We start from the raw sequence: 19,825 nt of genomic DNA on the forward strand, positions 1-19,825 counted from the left end.
CATCTAGAATCACTGATTTTCCTAGTGACTATCTTCTTAATAGCATTGACATCCATGCATTTCTGCTTTTCAGAACTCAAAGGGCCTAGTGACATGAATCCCAACGTGTATCCTTCATGTATCTCTTCATTTTCCCTCGATCATGCTGTGTTCATTTCTTCCTGTTTTCTTTGTTATTTCCTCCAGGTGAAGCTCCTTTCCTTGCTCCCGTCATTAGGTTGACATTTTGAGCCTGAATTAAAGTGCCAGGCATTTTGCTAGATGCTGGGGATACAAAGATGACTCACACTCTGCTTTTGACTTCAAAGCTGGAAATGACCTACTGTCTGACAGTGGAGACGCGGTTAAATTAGCTGTGATAAGGATAAAAAACAGACCCTTTAGAGAATTGGGACTTATTTATAAAAGCCCAGAAGAGCATGGGGAAAATCACACAATCTCCAGGCTGATGAAAAGCTCAGATGGGGATAAAAATAAAAGATACAGGCTCTACCCTTGCAGTGAACAGACAAAGTTCCCAAGTTGCCTCACGCTAGTTCTAAATGTGTGAGCTTGAGCAAACTGTTACGTCTTTCTGAGCTTCAGTTTCCCTATTCATAAAATGGGTGCATTAAGAGTAACGCATAGGATCCAGGTGGTAATGGAGAGGACATATGCAAAGGACTTGACTCATAGTAAAGGGTCAATAATTGCCCCTCATTATTACTGTCATAATATTCTAACAACTAAATGTGCATTAAGTATGGGCAGGGGCAAAGGGTGGAGCTATTTTGAAGATAAACAGTGATACTTATTTGGAGGCTTTACCCCAGCCCCCTGGCACCCCTATATTCAAAGAGTCTGGAATGTTTGGGTCCAGGCATCACCCCAGTCCCCTGGCACCCCTATATCCAAGGAGTCTGGGATGTTTAGTTGGAGGTTTCACCCCAGCCCCTGGCATCCATTCTAAAATGTCTGAGTGGAACTTTCCATTCCACGTCCCCTCCCCTGGCAGTTGCCACAGTCCAGACTCCACCTCCAAAAAGCCCGCCAAACGGTGACCCACTCCCAGAGGCTATTCACACTGTCCCCCAGAGAATGAACACATGGTCTTCTGGTCTTTCTTTCCCCTCTCTGTGGTCTTCCCAGTTCTCCTTTCCCCTCTCAGTGGTTTCCCTGTCTTTCTTGGGCAGAGAGATGAGGGCGCTGAGGCATCTATTAAATCTGGGCTTTTTCTAATTCGATTTGATTTGGTTTGATTTGGATTATTGTGTCAGCTGACGGATTTTATCGGGATGAAAAACTTTACATCACTATATCTAAGAAATATGACTAACGGAAATTTTTATTGCCCTTATATTTTGCGTTTTTTTCTAGAACCTTTATCTCTATAATAAGGACACAAGTCTGGTGTGGTGGTGGGATTACATGCCTGTAATCCCAGCACTTGGGAAGTTGAGGCAGGAGGATTGCCACAAATTCAAGGCCAGCCTGGAATACACAGTGAGCTACTATGTATTCCACAGTGGGCTCTCATTGAGAGCCTAACTTTTAAAATATTTGCTTAAACAACTGTGAATGTTCTCTAAAACAAATCATTTTCAGTTCGTTTTGTTTTGAGAGTAAATTGTATATCTTGACCAATAAACTTAGAATTTGATTCTACTTTAATAACATAAATTGTATTTTTAACAATATGCTTTATTTTATTTCACAAATCAACAACTAGTAAAACATTATCGATACTGAACTAGCATTAGGAAATAAAAATATGCCAATTTTAGGCCGGGCAGTGGTGGCGCACGCCTTTAATTCTAGCACTTTGGAGGCAGAGGCAGACGGATCTCTGTGAGTTCGAGGCCAGCCTGGTCTACAAGAGTTAGTTCCAGGATAGGCTCCAAAGCTACAGAGAAACCCTGTCCCAAAATGCCAAAAAAAAAAAAAAATGCCAATTTTGCTTAACTGCAAAATCCTTTAAATCTTTTTCTGAGACTCTAAGATGCGTGTTTGTGCATGTGTACCACGTGAAATGGCTAGCATGGTAGCAGACCTTGACTTAATATACAGAAACAGTGTCGTGAGCACTGGACAAAGACTTGGGAAAAGCAACATTACTGTCATTTTTCATTAAGTTCAGTAATTGCCTGCCCCCTAAGCAACCGCTGTCCTAATCAGCAATTGCAACTCCACAGCTAACAGTAGTGGATCAGCCACACTAACCAAAGTGAGGCAGGAATTCTGTTCCCCCAGGCCCCAGGTCAAGGTTAGCTGCTAACAGGAACTTTATCTAGATCTCTGTCCCTCTAGAGAACTCAGAATTCAAAAGTTGAGGTGAAATTCTGCTCTCTCAGAGAGGCTGAATAGCAAGTAGCTAACCTCCTCCCGGCGCATATCTTCCCCACAACGGGACATCCTTCTACTCAGCCCCCACTTAAGAACCCTAGCTATGTGTGGTTCCTCCCTACCACTTCCTGTCAGCTAGTTGCTGACTGGGCCTCCTGACCCCAGGTTAATTTTATTTAAACAAATAAATGTAACATGTCTTTGCATCATTAAACAAATATTCCACTGCATAAATGAACGTAACACATCTTAAATTAGTATTCCACAACACATCGCCAGTCCCTTGGGCAGATGATGTCACTCACATTAACACTTACATACAAAATCCATATGGTCCCTATAAAAACAGTGTAGTCTGGTTTGTTCAGTCAAAAAGTACTACATAGGTTAGTCTACATAAGTACTACAGAAGTACTTACTATGTGAGTATTTACATAAGTTGGTCGCCCAGCTGGTTCTCTTTCCTCATCACCTGCCAATCTTCCCTGTCTCTTCTTTCAATCATATTTGTCTTGCTTTCCTTCAACACGCAGGCTATACTCGGGCTTTCGAACTGAATATTATTTCTGCCTACAATGTTTATCCACCAAATAGCCATATTACTCACTCCCTGAATTCTCAGAGGTCTTTAACCAAAAGGCTTGTGGGCATTGAAGTCTTCCTTAGTTAAAATTTAACGTTCTTCATTTTTTAATGCCTTCCTTTTGTTATGTAAATTATCTAGCGTTGTGGGAAGCCTATTTTATAAGGATTTAGATGTGTATCTCTTTATTTACTGAAACCATAAACTGATATAAAGGTTCACTAAAGAATGGCAATTCTTACTGTCTGTGATGGACTCTATTTTCTGTTGTTTCTTTTGTTTAAAGAAAATCTAGTCTTAAGCCACTAGACTGACTTCATGAACTACTCACAGATTCTTCTTAAGATATATTGCCTTAATGGGCACTTTTATTGAATCTTATGTATTTTTTCATGACAAATCACAATTGAAGGGTGTGTGTGTGTGTGTGTGTGTGTGTGTGTGTTCCCTGTCGTGCACTGATTTGACTCCCATAGGGGCTGAAGAGTTAGGGTTGTCTTACTCACTGCTCTTTCCAGTGCCCACCGCAGTTCTTTAACAGCCCCAGTCATGTTAAAGCACATTTGGGAAGTTTGGAGGACAAAACTATGAGCATCAGTTCTTTCCTTCTACCAGAGGAGTCTCCAGGGATGGAACTCAAATCTTTAGGATTGAGGCAATAAGCCCTTTAACCTCCTGAGTCACCTCTCCAGCCTAGACCTTATATTTTTATATCTTCAACATCTAAAATATTAGCCATTAACATGTCTACAATTATGTAATGTATCCAACTTGACTAGCTAGATGAAGAGTCTTTTGAATCTCTCTAAGATGCCAACCAATGTTTTATTTATTCCATTTTTTTTACTTTTTTATTTTTGATATGATTGCTGCTGTTTTGATTTTATTTTGCCTTCCTGCTTCATTTCCTTTAGAAATGACCCCACTCCTTTGAAGATCAAAGGCATGATCTTTGTTTCAAGATTTCCTGAAGCCGGGCGGTGGTGGCGCACGCCTTTAATCCCAGCACTGGGGAGGCAGAGGCAGGAGGATCTCTGAGTTCGAGGCCAGCCTGGTCTACAAGAGCTAGCTCCAGGACAGGCTCTAGAAACTACAGGGAAACCCTGTCTCGAAAAACAAAAAAAAAAAAAAAAAAAAAAAAAAAAGATTTCCTGAACACTTATGACTTCTTCCACACCATCAATTTCAATATTTGATCAACATTTGTATTTTTATTGGCTGCCTCAATTTCATACAGGACCCCTATCTATCTTACCCTAATCGTCAGCTGACAGCCATGACATAATAGAGTTGATGTGCTAATTATGTCTATGCTTACTATCCCTGTCAACTACGAAACATCCTTACCTCAGGTTTACTTTGGGAAACAAGTATTACAGAGAGAGCACTGAGTTTTGAAAAAAAATTGCAGGGCTTCACAATATAGTCTTCTTGTTTTTCTCTGAGAATGAGTTTTTGCTATCTGAAACCAGTCTCTTGACCTTCTCTTGAGTTATTATGAAACCAAAATTGCACAACAGCCTTAATACTATTATCCATGATCCATGCAAGAGAAAAACATTATATTACAAGGGACAATACAATATTTTATATTAAAATATAAAAAAGTGTAGAGAAACTAAGTCATTTTATTTTTACCGTATTTAACTGTCATTTAACCTATAAGATTCTATCTCTCTTTATGTAAGCAAAACTCTGGTATGCTGGTGCACTTTATCCCATTGCTAATAAAGTGTGAGGAACAGTGCTTGCCTTTCTTAGGACTAGAAAAATTCTATTACTTTTCTTCTAAACACTGCAGCTTTAAAGGCTTTGAACCTTATGTGGGAGGAGCCCAGTGGAAAGCAGAGCCAAAGTCTCAAGCAAAATGACTGCAGGGTAAAGGCAAAGGCATTCTGAGCTTGGATTCCCTCCCCCCCCCCCATCAGTAAAGTTTAAACTATGCGTTGCAATGTGGTCTTTCAGGACAGAGCAGCCGGACTGCTCTAAGGTTGATCTAGAGCTACCCAGGGACTCAGCCACCTCTTGGGATCATCCACACACAACATCAAGGGCGCCTTTCCTGTGCTCACTGAGATTTCTGAGTATTGTTAGGTACACTGAGGAGCACAGCCAGTGTGCCGCTTGGTATTTATCTCTGACCATCTTCATATTGAGCATTAAGGTTGAAATAAATGTGTCAGACACTGTGCTGCATACTTTTGCTGGTATTGGCATATGTAGTGTTATTTTTACTATGTACAAGAACCCCCATTGTTACCCGATTCTAAGTCATGGCATGCCTCATGTCATAAGAAGCATTCAGACTTTGGCTAGGGGTGTAGTGCAGTGGGAGAGTGCTTGCACAGAGTCTGCTCTTCCTGGAGCTTCCTCATCGGCACCACCACCACAATAGCAACACCGAGTCCACAGTTCACATATACACATATTCCCATAAATAAAGTATCAGTTTATTCCATATATCTATGCTGCTTAGGTATCTGAGTATTTTATATGCAACATTTGAGTCGCAATTTTTTAAGTCGTATACAGTATCTGATATTAAAATTGTGCTTAACGTGTTTAAGCCTTCATTTTATTTAGAAATTTTCGGGGTTCTTTTCCTGTTCTCGTCATTGTTGAAGTGCCATTAGAATTATAGTACACTACCTCTGTAGAAACGATAGAAAATTGCGCTGAACTCCTACTTTACTCACAGCTCTCTCTCATAACATCTGATATAGAAAAATAGTTCTGTGAATTACACACTAGTTTTGAGAGGAATGTAACAGTTTATAAATTTTCCTCTAATGTAAGAAATCTGAATACATTTCTAAAAGTTGTCAGCCATGCTCAAATGAACATGAGAAACTGTATAGTATTATAAAGAAAGGAACTGCGAAAGCAAACAAATGAATACACAAGAAGCAGTAATTAAGGTGTTTCAAGGAAACATCGGGACCAAGTGGTAAAAATGGCAACAGCCAATGCAGGGACTATTTCAGACTGTAAAATGAAGTAATAAGGGGTTTAAATAAATATATTTAAAAACTCAGTTGGAGAGATATCTCAATAATTAAAAGTACTTATACTCTTTCAGAGGAACCATAATGAGTTCCCAGCATCCACATGGCAGCTTACAACCATCTCTAAGTGCAGATCCGATGCCCTCTTCCGACCTATGCTGACAACAGGTACACACATAGTACACATACATGTATGCAGACAAAACACTCATACACATAAATAAATTTCTCTTTTTTATTTTTGGTTTATCAAGGCAGGGCTTTCTAGTAGCTATGGAGCAGTTGTGGAACTTGCTCTGTAGACCAGGCTGGCCTCGAACTCACAGAGATCTGCCTGCCTCTGCCTCCTGAGTGCTGGGATTAAATGCATGTGCCAACAACACCCAGCATAAATGAATCTTAAAAATAAAATAGTAATTAGTATTGAAAGAAGCAAATTATTCAATAAATAAATGAGGGCATAAAGAAAAATCTCCTATGCAAGAACATTTCAAATAACTATGTAAAAATTTTATCCCCAAGAAGGGTATTTACCTTTGTACCCCATATGGCCATACATAATGGCTTCTTTCTAAAGAGTAAAGAATATGAAGGGAGAGAAAATGATACCTTTTTGGTGGAGAAACTCACAAGGACTGTGTCAGAGTAGTAACTGAGGTCAATAAGAGTAGAGATAAATCCATGGACAGGTGGAGCCTGGTGAGGAGTTGAGGAAATGACATTCTACCTCTGCATTCCTTTTCCAAAACCCCACATCTGTGTTTCAGTTTAACTACGTGGTGTGGGATTGGAACTCAGACAAAGCTCAGTACAGGGACATTTTATAAACTATTTGGCCAGTATTCCTAAAAACCACAGTAATACCTGAAAAAAATGTCATTGTCAACCAGAACCCCAACAAATCACAACAACTAAATGTATTAAGTTATGTTTAATAGAATCTTGGAACAAAAGGCAGGACATTGGGTGAAACAAGATATCTCTCAGGGAGCTATAGACTTATTTAAAAGTGTATCAATGTGGTTCAATAACTTTAACAAGTAGATCATAGTAACATGATGGAAGAAATAGAACATGAAATATATGGAAACTTTATACAGTCAGCTCAATTTTTCTTTAAATTTGAAACTTTTTTTAACTTTCTGTATGTCTTTTTAGTTATTCAAACAAAAGCCTGCCATCCACACATTGTGTCAGACTTTCCACTTACTCAAAATCGTTCTAGGGCACTCATATTAACCAACCCTAGAAAAGCCATGGAGCAGACAGGTTTCATTCCACTTCAGCAAAGTAGAATGATCAACTTATTTACTTAATTTAATTAGTCATCGTCTCTGGGTATTGTGTGAATTTTTAATTTATCGGGGGGAAAACTGGTAAACTAAATCCAATAGTGAATATTTCTTTTAATTTTTTATTTAGTATTTTGGTCAGAAATATACAGCAGCTACGAAACTTTAGTAAGTTGTTTCATTTAAAGAAAAAGTAGCAGCTGGTGGTACGCTTAGTGGTGAGGCACATGCCTTGCCTGCAGAAGTGCTCAGCCGGATACAATTCCCACCAGCACCAGAGAAAAGGGATAAAGAGACCTCTGAAAGATGTGTGATTTGTAAAGGAAGGGAGTTTCTGTCTGGAAGGGAATTAAAATGCTGGAAGTTTTATATAACTACATGTGAAATGAGATTTTTTAACCTTGTAGCTGTCACCTTTTCTCTGTGGGTGCCAGCATTTCACAAGCACTTTATGGTACATGTATAGTGACATTTCCTAAATGAGAGAAACTGATGAGTCAAATGACTTGTACCAGATACTTGATGAGTCAGAGGTGGAACTGTTCTCATGACTCATTACCTGTCAATCTGAAAATGACTTTCAAAATTATTTAAGCATAAGTTTCCAAAGCCATGATAAGGAAATAAAAGGGGCCATATTAATACTAGTTTTCAACCTAGTAAGTTGTTTAAAACCAAATTTGTGAGGATTCCAAATACCTAAGATTCCAAAAATACAGCTGTTATCTTTAAGAAATACTACCTTTGCTGCCTAAATGATTGTGGTGGTTTGAAAGAAAATGACCCCTAAAGGGAGTGGCATGATTAGGAGGTGTGGCCTTGTTGAAGTAGGTATAGCCTTGTTGGAGGAAGTGTGTCACTGTTGGGACAGGCTTTGAGGTCTCTTTTGCTCAAGCTTCCTTAAGTGTTACACTCAGACTACTTCCTGTTGCCTGCAAGATGTAGAACTCTTGGCTACCGCTCTAGCACCATGTTTGCCTGCACACTGATATGACCCACCATAATGGTGATGGCCTGAACCTCTGAAACTGTAAGATACGCAATTAAATGTTTTCCTTTATAAGAGTTGCCATGGTCATGGTGTCTCCTCACAGCAATAGAAGCCCTAAGACACTGATCATCTTAAAGACAGAGTACCACATTCTTATCTTTCGTGTGGTGTGTGTGTGTGTGTGTGTGTGTGTGTGGTTATGAGTAGGTTAATATTTGTGTATGTGTGCACATTTGTCTGTGCATGTGAAGGCCAGAGGCAGCCATCCACCTTGTTTTCCATGATAGGACCTTTCACTGGGATGTGGCACTCACTAATTAGACTAGGTTGTCTGGCCAGTGAGCCCTTTGATATACTTCTTTCTACCCAAAGACCTGGGATTATAAATCTACTATTGCTGGAGATGCTGGAAGACTCTTTTAATCCCAGCATTTACTCAGAAGGCAGAGGCAGGCAGATCTCTGTGAGTTCAAGGCCAGCCTGGTCTATAGATCAGGTGCCAGGACAACCAGAACTATTACACAGATAAACCATGTCTCTAAAATAAATAAATAAATAGATAGATAGATAGATAGATAAATAAATAAAATATATATAAAAAAATAAGAAAATATAAATCCACTGTCACGCTGAAATTTTATGTGGAGGCTGGGGTTCAAATGCAGGTCCTCGTGCTTGAGTGGCAAGTGCTTTGCTAGTAAGGAACTCTCCCTTGGCCCTTCTTCCTCTTTTTGTTTCTACATAGGAAGTATATTAAATAAACGCATAGCTTTCTATCAGCCATCATTACTATCTCAGGGCCCTTGTTTCTGACATAACCACTTTATAACTAACCTAACACATGACATCATGGCGGAGGGCAGAATGATGTGTGCCCTGAAACAAGAATGTCTGACCACAGAGTTTTCATTGCTTCCTGCTGGGATAAAGTTTAGTATGAGAACACATACCAGAAAAACTTCAATGTTTTGTATACAAATCTAATTTTAAGAAAAACTAATTCTCATGTATATCTGAAAAATCTCTTGGTCCTAGATAATCCTGTGTATACGAAGTATAAGACTGTGCTGGTAAAAGACTACATCTGTAGCCATTTGAAGTGTCTGGGCCTTTTTGTTCTTTGTTGTTGGTTTTGGTTTTTTGTTGTTGTTGTTTGTTTTGTTTTTCTTGGTTTCTGGTTTTTCAAGACAGGGTTTCTCTGTGTAGCCCTGGCTGTTCCAGAACTCACTCTGTAGGACAGGCTGGCCTCGAACTCACAGAGATCTGCCTGCCTCTGTCTCTCTAGTATTGGGATTAAAGGTGTGCATCACCACACCCAGTCCTGTTTTTCTGTAATAAGTAGGGAAATTCTTGATCTGAAGCTGGAGGCGGCATTGGTTAAACACAGGAGATATGGAATTCCCAGTTCTGGGAATGTGTGATATCTGTCCTTGTTTATGGAGCCCCTAAGAACAGTGAGAACTGTGTGTCAAGCAAACAGTTGATCCTAACAAGACTTCTGGTTACCTTGTCACAGTATCTAAAAATGAAAACACTGTCCCTATTAGTTAGCACATGTTCTGTTAAAACTCTATAGTGACACAGCTGGTAAAACCCTAAGACCTTGCTATAAGATGGTCTAAGGTTTAGTTTACATAGAACTTCAGTGAATCTAGCAAGTAGGATCAACTCAAAGAAATACTGAAGGCCCTCCTTAGAAAGGGATCTTATTGTAAGCCCATAGCATGCATGGAGAATGCCTTACCTCATATCTTCATCATCACATTCTTCATAGACTCTCAATAAGGGACTCATTGCAGGGAGGATAGCATTTCTTCATGATTACATCAAAAATATTCTCCTCTAGGATTCTACAAAAAATGGCCTGTACAATTAAGGATATCCTTCTTTTACTGAATAACCCTAGGCACTGTCAAAAGTGTAAATTTGCCCGGTGGTCGGTCGCACATGCCTTTAATCCCAGCAGTAGACAGGCAGAGGCAGGCGGATCACTGTGAGTTCGAGGTCAGCCTGGCCTACAGAGCAAGTTGCAGGACAGGCTCCAAAGCTACAGAGAAATCCTGTCTCCAAAAATCAAACCAAAACAAAATGAAAAAGAAAAACAAACAAAGAAACCAAAAATGTAAATTTAAAACTTAGAAAAAGTAATTGATTTGGGGGCTAGAGGAGGAAGGCAAGAAAAGCTGGACATCCTTCATACCCATCATCATAGTGCTCAGGTATCTGAGGCAGGAGGTCTAGACATTTAAGGACAGCCAGTGTTACATAATGAAATCCTGCCCACCCACCCCCCCCGAAAGAAGGAGGAGGTAAAGAGGAGGAGGAGGAGGATAGGAGGAGGAGAGGAGGAGGCGTAGGATTCTTTTTCTTTCTCTTTTTCCCGTCTTTCTCCTTCTCCTTCGCCCCTCCTGCCTCCTCCTCCTCCCTCCTCCTCCTCCCTCCGCCGCCGCCGCCTCCTCCTCCTCCTCGCCTCCTCCTCCTCTTCTTCTGCCTCCTCTCAGAGAGATAGGAAAAGGCTCCACTGAGCTTGAATCAGAAGCAGTTCGAAGCAGAGTTTGACATTCTCTCACATGACGAGATTAAAACAACAAAAGCCTTTCATACACAAATCACCCTCTTCACTGGCAAACCCAAGAAGATATTTTTTCATCTGTTTAAATCCATTTAAGCACGATAGCCAAACCAAAGTCTATCAAATTTATTCAAATGAATTTCATTATGCTGAAGTTTCCCCTTTTGGAATCAGTTTATTGAAAGATTCCAGTGGAAAAAATAACTCTTCTAGGGAATAACTGGATCTGGCACCCAGGAAATAAGCCAAAGGTCTGACTGTACTAAATGAGATATGTCTGAAATGGAAGGGACGGCTATCACTTGGGAGGCAAAAGCAGGATCTCAAGCCAGCATGAACTACAGAACCAAAACCTTCAATTCATCCCCCCAAAATAAATAAATAAAACAAATATAATTCAAGGGTCTAAGAAGATGGCTTGGTGGTAAGCGGACTTGCTGGATAAAAATGAGGACCTCCTTAACACTCTTCAATAAAGCAAGGTAGAGTTTCAAGGACCTGTAGCCCTAGCTAGCACTGAAGAGCAGAGACAGGCAGATCTCAAGCTCACTAGCCAGCTAGCCTAGACAAAGTGACAAGCTTTCAGTTCAGTGACAGATCCTGTCTCCAGGCAATAGACAGAGTATAGTGGAGGCAAAAACACAATGTCCTGCCCTGCCCTGCCCACCACCTGTGTGCATCCATCTATATTTCATACTTAGCACACTAGCATATACCACACACACACACACACACACACACACACACACACACATACCGGGGAAGAGGGGGAGAGAGAGAGAGAGAGAGAGAGAGAAGAAAAAGAGAACATAAATCATTGTGATTTCTTTCTGAACAAGAGTGGCCAGGTAACTTTCATGCTATATTGTTTTTGATCTTTTGTATTTTATTTATTTATTTCTTCTTTGTGTGTATGTGTATGTGTGCATACAGGTACATTTGTATGACTGTATGAACATGTACACAGATGGCAGAGGTCACATTGGGGTGTCATTTCTCAGGCACCATCTACCTTATTTTGATATAGGATCCTTCACTGGCCCAGGCTCACCAAGTAGGCTAGGCTGACTGGCCAGTAAACCCCAGGGATCTGTCTCCTCTGTCCTGGCATCATAAGCTTATTTAATATATTTCCCAGTTCCACTTACATTCCTGAAAATTGGATGATTTCATTTTTCCTTGTGATTGATAAAATTCCATCATACATACACACACACAGTAAGTATACATTACACACACACACACACAATCACCTTTTCATTGTTCATTTATCAGTTGATAAACATTTAGGTTGAGTCCATTTTCATGTTATTGTGAATAGACCAGCAATAAACATGGATATGTAAGTTTCTCTTTGGTAGGATATAGAGTCCTGGGTATAGATGCCCAACAGAGATATAGTTGGGTCATATGGTAGCTCCATTTTTATCTTTTTGAGAAACTTCCATACTGAGTTCTACAGTGGCTGCCAGTTTACACTCCCATCAATAATAGATAAGGATTACTCTTTCCTCACATTTTGGCCAGCATTGGCTGTCATTTATTTCTTGATGATAGCCATCCTATTATGGTTGAGATATCTCTTAACAGTTTAAAATTGAATTTTCCTGATGACTAAGAATGTTTAACATTAATTTTTTAGCCATTTGCATCTCTTCTTTTAAGAATGATTATTATGTTTTTAAGACTATTTTAAGACTGGCTTGCTTGTTTCCTTGTTTAGATATTTGTCTTCCATTATACTTATAGTTGGTGAAGGTTTTGTCTCATTCTGTAGGTTGTCTCTTTGCTTAACTAGCTATTCTTGTTACACCAGAGCTTTATAATTCCATGAGGTCACGTTTGTTGATTGTTGGTTTTATTGCTTCAGTGACAGGGTCCTACTCAGAAAGCCCTTACCTATGTTTACATGCTGAAGTTGAGAAAAACTCTGTCCTAAAAACTGCAAAGTTTTTAGGTGGTAAATATCACTCTATGCCTAGGGTTAATGGGCTGTGCTGTTCTACAAAGAGAATGTACTCAATTTTGGAGACAAAGCAATGGGCTTCAAAAAAGGCACAGAAACAATCCCACCTCATTGTATGTCATCATACATCATTTAACACACCCCTTAGGGGAGAGAATAACACTGGTTCCCAAATCCAATCTTTCAACTGCTGTGGATAAAAAGGTAAGTTAGAAAACAGCAGGAAAGTCGTGCTGTCTTCCTTCTTTCTTTCGTCTCAGAAGCTTTTCCAATCTCAGTGATAGCAGATACAAAAACCGAACTCTGAAAAGGGAAGTTAAGCTAAAGCATGACAAACAAGCTACATCCTTCCATCCTGGCCTCTGCTTCAATTCCTGCCTCGAGTCCCTGCCTTGCTGCTTCTTAGTGATGCATCAACCTTAGGCTGGTAAATCGAAATAAACCCTTTCCTACCCATGTTGTTTGGCCGTGTTTTATCACAGCATGTAAACCTAACAAGACAAAGATTGAAAGCACAATGTCAGGAGTAGTTTTATAGGCCAGCTTTCCTGAAACTGTAGCGCTTCCGCTTCATCCCTCCCTCCCTTCCTCCCTCCCTCTCTTCCTCCCTTCCTCTCTTTCTTTTCTCCAAGATATTTAGATAGGGGAAATTAAGGAAATTATCCTCTGGAACGCATATACAACAACAACAATAACAACACAGCCTCTCACAGTAAATACCATAGACCAGACTTTATAGACACACATAGAAGTGTGAATGTTACATTCTGACCTGGCCACATTCTAAAACCCTGAGTCTTAATGTTGCCATAGCAACATTCCCAGCCATTGCAAATGAAGATAAAGTTTGGATTAAGCACAAGGCAAAAGGAAATTCAGTGAGCAGTCTATTGTAAGTATATTAATGGATAAACACAACTAGCTCTAATTCCTCTTGTGAATTACTGACAAATTTCTCTTTTAAAACATTTTGTTATTTTATGAATACAATTTTACAAGCATTTATTTCTTTAAATAATGAATGCAAATGGTTGGGATACTTGAGAGCAATTTATAATGTAAAACTCTTTTACTTTAGAATGCTTTTGAGGAAGACGGAAGCAAAGCATTTGACTTCCTTATTAAATTTTGCTTGAACTAATGCCACAATTAATTTTAATCTATTAAGACAATAATGAGCTTTAGAGGAGAATAAATTGGATAAAAAAATACTACAAACATTTTTCCAGAGTTAACCCTTAGAGAAGGTAAATCAAACTCTAACGTAGATGCAAGCCCTGAAATTCAAGACACTGTTTCTATTCTTTTCCTGTAACTTTTAAAAACATCTTCCCCCAAACCTCCATACTTTCTCAAAGTCCAGCTCTAATGCCAACTGGTTATGGTTTCTTTCAGCTGCTTCTAGAAGATTCAAATCAACATTCAGACCTTGCCTACCTTGTGAAGCCATAAGCAACCTCCCTTGGCTTAATGGACTTGAGGCATGGATGGAAGGCAAACAAATCAGGATGTCTCAGAGACAAGAGTTGTGAGGGTTGCCAAGGAAAGGAAACAACATTCGGTGTTCCTACAGCAGCACGCCTTAGGCAGCACTGACACGAGCTGAGTCTACACCAGACACAGCTTTGTTTGAGGTTTGTTTACTGTGTCTAAGTCTACAGTAAGAAGTTCCGACTCTGACCACGTTAGTTTTGAGATGATGATAGGTTACACTCAGGAGTATCTGAAGGGATTTACGTGTCTTTCACTACACATTTACTCTCTGTCAGAAAATGGGCTGATATTTTATTTGTATTATTTAAACAGCTCTGCTTAAACAACTTTGTAGAGAGGGTACTGTTTTAACCATTTCACCAACAGGGAAATGAAGATAAGGGTACATAGTTGTGCAAAGGCTGCCTTACAACCTGTGTGCTGGACTGTTTTAGAATTGCAATGATGAGAAAGAAAGAACAGTTGTTGTTTATGAAATCATATGTCCTGGCATCATAAGAGTCACCATTATGTTTTTCCAGTCACAGCTAGCTTCATTTACATACCCAGCGGAACCACACAGCTAGTGAGGCATTCATGGAGCCTTTAATAATGGTTAAGGTATTGGTATTGGTCTAGTTAATGAGGTAGATACTATCTTGTCATCTTTTCTAAGACCCTGGGATATTAAATTTACATTGCTAGGAAACTCCAAAGTTAAAATTCATATCTAGGAATATGATTACTGCATTATACAGCTCTTAAATTAATATCTGAATGTTAATTAAACTAGTTACAATGATTAATCTCCTCTCTTGAGACGTGAGTCAAAGAAAGGTTCTTACCACATCCACACTCTTGCACTTTCTTGTTTTGCTGCTAACTTTACAAAGAACCGAATCATGGTGTAGCTGGGCATTGAAAAGGAAAGGAGAGGCCGAAGGTTTTCAAGTAGCCTAGAGCCTGACTTATCAGCCCACCCTGGAGGTCTGGCCTACTCACTTCTTACTGCAGCAGCTGGCAAGGTTCATTAAAGACTTGCTATTTACTTCTTAGGGACAGGGCTTGTCTGTGGATCTTAGGATACCAGTCCCTCCTGTCACCGACTTCCATGTTCATAACCCTGGCGACATTCAAGGCTGTATGCTTGCTCACCTTGGAAATGTCTTCTTAATGCCTGAGTGGAAGGAACACTGTAAATACAAAACATTAACTAGTCTTATCTTCAGGACCATAAACATAGCTAGAGGTTTCAATATGATACATGAATTAGCATTTACGTAACTTTCAAGGTTTGTGCTCATATTTACAAAGAGATGCAACATCGTTTTCATTTTCTGGATGCAGAAACAGAATCACAGTGTCACAAAAAATTATTTCAAGTTGCATATCATATTAGGAGTAGAGATGCCTATGCCGAATTCCTTTTGGTTCAGGTTCAGGCCTATGATGCTATTGATTAGAGAAAAGTGTGCTGAGAATTTACCATGCCCTAGACCATGCTCATCACCAAGCAGTGGGCACTGATCATCACAACAACCTCTGAAGTGCTTGTTATTATTCCCACTTAACAGATGCAGAAACGGATACTCACAGAGGTCACCTCATTTGACCAACATTGCATGACTATTGTCTTTTATTATATATTTATTAAGTGATCCAGAACCAGGATTCATACCCTGCCTTTTCTCACTGAAAAACCACTTCTAAGATTTCGGTTACCTCTAAACTCGAGGGAATGGGAGCAAACTTGTAAAATGATTTCCTTCCCTAAACCAAAACAGAAGTGATGCCATGCAGGCATGATTTCATTTAGCCCACAAAGCCTGAAGTCCAGAAAAAAAGAAAACAAGCATAGGAAGTATTTTTACTTCTGCCAATAGGTTCTTTATTGCTTATATTCTGAAAATGTATATTTACACTAATAAGTTATATTATTATCTACATTGTTACATTATTATCTACATAATTATATGCTGTATCCAGGCATTAAAATGTGATCTAGCTAGTTTATTGAAATATTTCCCTTCATATAAAATATTTACTAACATGAATGTTATACAATAATTTGAAAACCATCAGATGGCAGCATGTAATATTGGTTAGACATTAGAAAAATAGAAACGAGGGACTGGGGTGTAGCCCAGTAGTAGACTGGATGCCCAGTATGCATAATGCTCCAGGTTGGATCACCTGCACTGAAAAAAAGGTGCAAATTGTGTGCATGAAAACATATGCAGAAATATTATGCTAGTATTCAAGCATAAAATTTTAGGCAATTTCTGCAAATATTCTAAATATTAGAGCATAACTTCTTTGATTTGAATAGCATCTGCTTACTAGGAAACATATGTGTGAATTTATGTTTATTCAACAAATTTTTAAAATTTTCAGGAACCAGATTATAGTCAGAGAAAGCATTTCAATGTAATTGAAGATATGCATAATTCTATTCTTAGAGTATTAGGGTCATTAATAAAAAGGTTATCAGGATCCAGATAAATTTATAATAATACAAAATTAATCAGATAAAATATTCTATTTAGTCATCAAGAATTATGCTTTTAGCAGAGGCAGGTGAGTTGAAGCCAGTCTAGTTCACATAGCAAGTTCCAGGATACCCAGGCCCACATAGTCAGAGACTCTGTCTCAAAAAGAAAAAGTAAAAGGAAGGAGAGAGAGAGGAGAGAGAGAGAGAGAGAGAGAGAGAGAGAGAGAGAGAGAGATAACCCGAGAGACAGACAAGAAAGACAGATGAGATAGAAGGAGGAGGAGAAGAGAGAAATGCTTTTACTAAATTCCTTCATGAGGCAAGAACAAGGGACATACACATTCCACAACAAACACTTTGTTTCTTACTGTTCCTGACTGCTTCAGCCACGGGTAATGTTTGCAGTTCTCTGGACTGGGGTTGTTTTAATAAACTTTGCTTGGACTGTCTTTGCTTGTGCTGTTGGCTTTGCTTGGGAAAGTTCTTCCCTTTCCCCCTCTCACCCCCATCTTCTGAAGCTTTGTTTCAAGGGCATCCTTACCTTAGAAATGATTCCAGATCTGTCAATAGTCCAGTTCCCTACTTCAAAACTGACCATGTCCCCCACAGTGGGCCTCCAACGACCTCTCAGCTCCTTGTCAGAAGAGTGGTTTTCCTATTTGCATTTTCTTGCTTAAATTCTTCCTACCCAGCTGGACTTTAAGATAGTAGATGCTTTGAAATTCTCCCAGTAGGCTTGTTTCCTTCCTTCCTTCCTTCCTTCCTTCCTTCCTTCCTTCCTTCCTTCCTTCCTTCCTTCCTTCCTTTTTTCTTCCTTTTTTTCTTCCTTCCTTCCTTCCTTCCTTCTTTTTTTTTCTTTCTCCCTTTCTTTCTATTGAGATAGGATTTTATGTAGCTCTGGCTGGCCTTGAATTCTGACAGCTGCCTGCCTCTTCCTCCCAGTCTTAGCATTAAAGGCATGCACCACCATACCTGGACTTAGGCTTTTCCACTATTTGTTTAGAAATGGTATGAGTACTGCTAGGATAATTGCTGAATACAGGAGCATCCTCTTGGGCATTTTGTATGCATTTCTAATTGAAAACATGTACATTCATGTGTGTGTCTGTGTGTGTTTCTGTATTCCTGCTTTATAACAGTTCCCCTCCTTAGGAAAATCAGAATATTCAAAATTCATTAACTGATATTTAAAAAAAATCAAACCCAGCTCCCTGTACATCCTAGAGAAGCACTCTGTCAATGATCAATGAACTGTATCCTCTCAAGCCCTCTCTTTTTTACAGGTTACCATATCACAGCCCAAGTTGGTCTTTTCTGGAAGACAGTTTTGTTGTGTATCCCAGGCTGACCTTGAACTCCAAATCCTCTTGCCTTAGGTTCCCAAGTTCTGTGATTCTACAACTATGCCTGGCTCCTGACCATTCTGATTGGCTCCTGCTAAGGAAAAACCACATTGTCTCAGAGAACGTCGACTTTCACTGACTACCCCCAACCATGCTGACTATCTCTGTTAACAAGTTAACCAGCTCTAGTGAACACAATGAGTTCCACCTTTCATGTGAGGGGGATTGGGGTGAGTGTTTATTTTCCTTTTTTTAAACAGTTTTTTAACCTACTGCTTTTACTAGTTTTGATTTAAAATATAGACCTATGAAGCAATTAAGCTAAGCTTCCATTTTCTGAAGGTTTTTTTTTAAAAAAAAAATAAATCTCCTAGGAGCTTAAGGTTTCAGTGTGTGTGTGTGTGTGTGTGTCTGTGTGTGTGTGTGTGTGTGTAGTGGTGATATCACAGCATGAACATTGAGACTATAACTGGGGTTTTGAACACCCTGTGTAATTGCTGACTGGCTAATAAAAACATTTATTGGTTAAGCCTGTGTCCGCATAGTCTTCTCTGTTCACTGAGTTTCCAGCTCTTCTGAAATAATGTCTTCGGTGTCTGCTCAAGGCAGCTATGGTGGTTTCAAAAGGAATGATCTCCATATATTTGAGGCTCATATATTTGAATGCTTCCTTATCAGGGAGTAGTTGAGAAGGATTTGGAGGTGAGGACTTCTTGGAGTTGATGTGACCTTTTGGAGGAAGTGTGTCCCTGGGGGTGGGAACATGAACAGGCCTTTTACGAGTTAAAGAGTTCTCACTAACCTTCCTTTAACAATGGTCATAACAGCTAAAGTACTGGAGACTGTAGAACTGGATTGGAGGAATCTTCTTTAAACTTGACCATTCCTCTCGCACAGTCTCTGGCTGGTCACTGAACATACACCCAACACGTTTTGGGGAAATAAACTTACTCTCATGGAATCCAAGTTACTGCTTTGGCTACATAGTCCTACTCTTTACAGTTATACGTTAAGTCCTGCTGCTTTCTTCCGTCATTGTCCGCAAGAAGAAAATCATGACATCTATTAATAAACTATGTTCTGACCACCACCATCACCACTGCAACCACAACGAATACACACACACACACACACCACACACACACACACACACCCCACACAGCACGCATGCACGCACACATCTGGAACCTAGGAAATGAACTTTTTGAAGAGATTATGTAACAAAAAGAGCCCACAATAGTGAAATAATTACCCAGCGATACGAGAGTGGCTTCTTGCCCCTCCCACCATGTGCCATGTTATAAAAAGACATCATAAATGAAATAGAAGCCAGGCCCTCATCAGGTGCCAGCTCTCCATTGACTTTGGACTTCTCGGTCTTCTAAATACATTTCTGTTGTTTCTAACCTACCAGTTTTATCATATAGCAGTCTGAACTAATAGAATAAATCACATATAACCTAACACATCTTACTTGGAGTTAAGTGTTTCTTTGGAAACTTTATAGTCTCTCTGAGATTTTTTAAAAAAATGCAGAATGGTAGAATAGTTTTAGAATTTGCCTCAGTCACAACAAAGCATGACCCACATTTAGGATATAAGCAGGAATGCTGAGGAATTTCTATTCTTTGGAGTCTTAGGTGGGAAATTAAAAGTAAGAGTGTGCCTGAATAAAATTCTAGGCATAATTGTCCAGGAATTACTGATGCTTTTCCAAGAAGAAATACACAAACTGTCATCAATAATCTTGATTTTAAAATGTTAAATAGTGATATGTTTTGGAAGAA

General features: G+C 39.4%; 1 protein-coding gene across 1 annotated transcript in view; it reads right to left on the reverse strand.

Moving 5' to 3' along the window:
• Dtwd2 (DTW domain containing 2) overlaps positions 1–19,825 on the reverse strand; it is a 122,805-nt gene that overhangs the window by 77,171 nt on the left and 25,809 nt on the right. Inside the window, exon 3 of the mRNA XM_038330217.1 lies at positions 15,207–15,397. Within this exon, the coding sequence (XP_038186145.1) occupies positions 15,207–15,235 (29 nt within the window). The 5' untranslated portion in view covers positions 15,236–15,397. The remainder of the gene's footprint in view (positions 1–15,206; positions 15,398–19,825) is intronic.

This window comes from Arvicola amphibius, chromosome 5 (genome assembly GCF_903992535.2).
Source record: "Arvicola amphibius chromosome 5, mArvAmp1.2, whole genome shotgun sequence".
Taxonomy (NCBI): Eukaryota; Metazoa; Chordata; class Mammalia; order Rodentia; family Cricetidae; genus Arvicola; species Arvicola amphibius.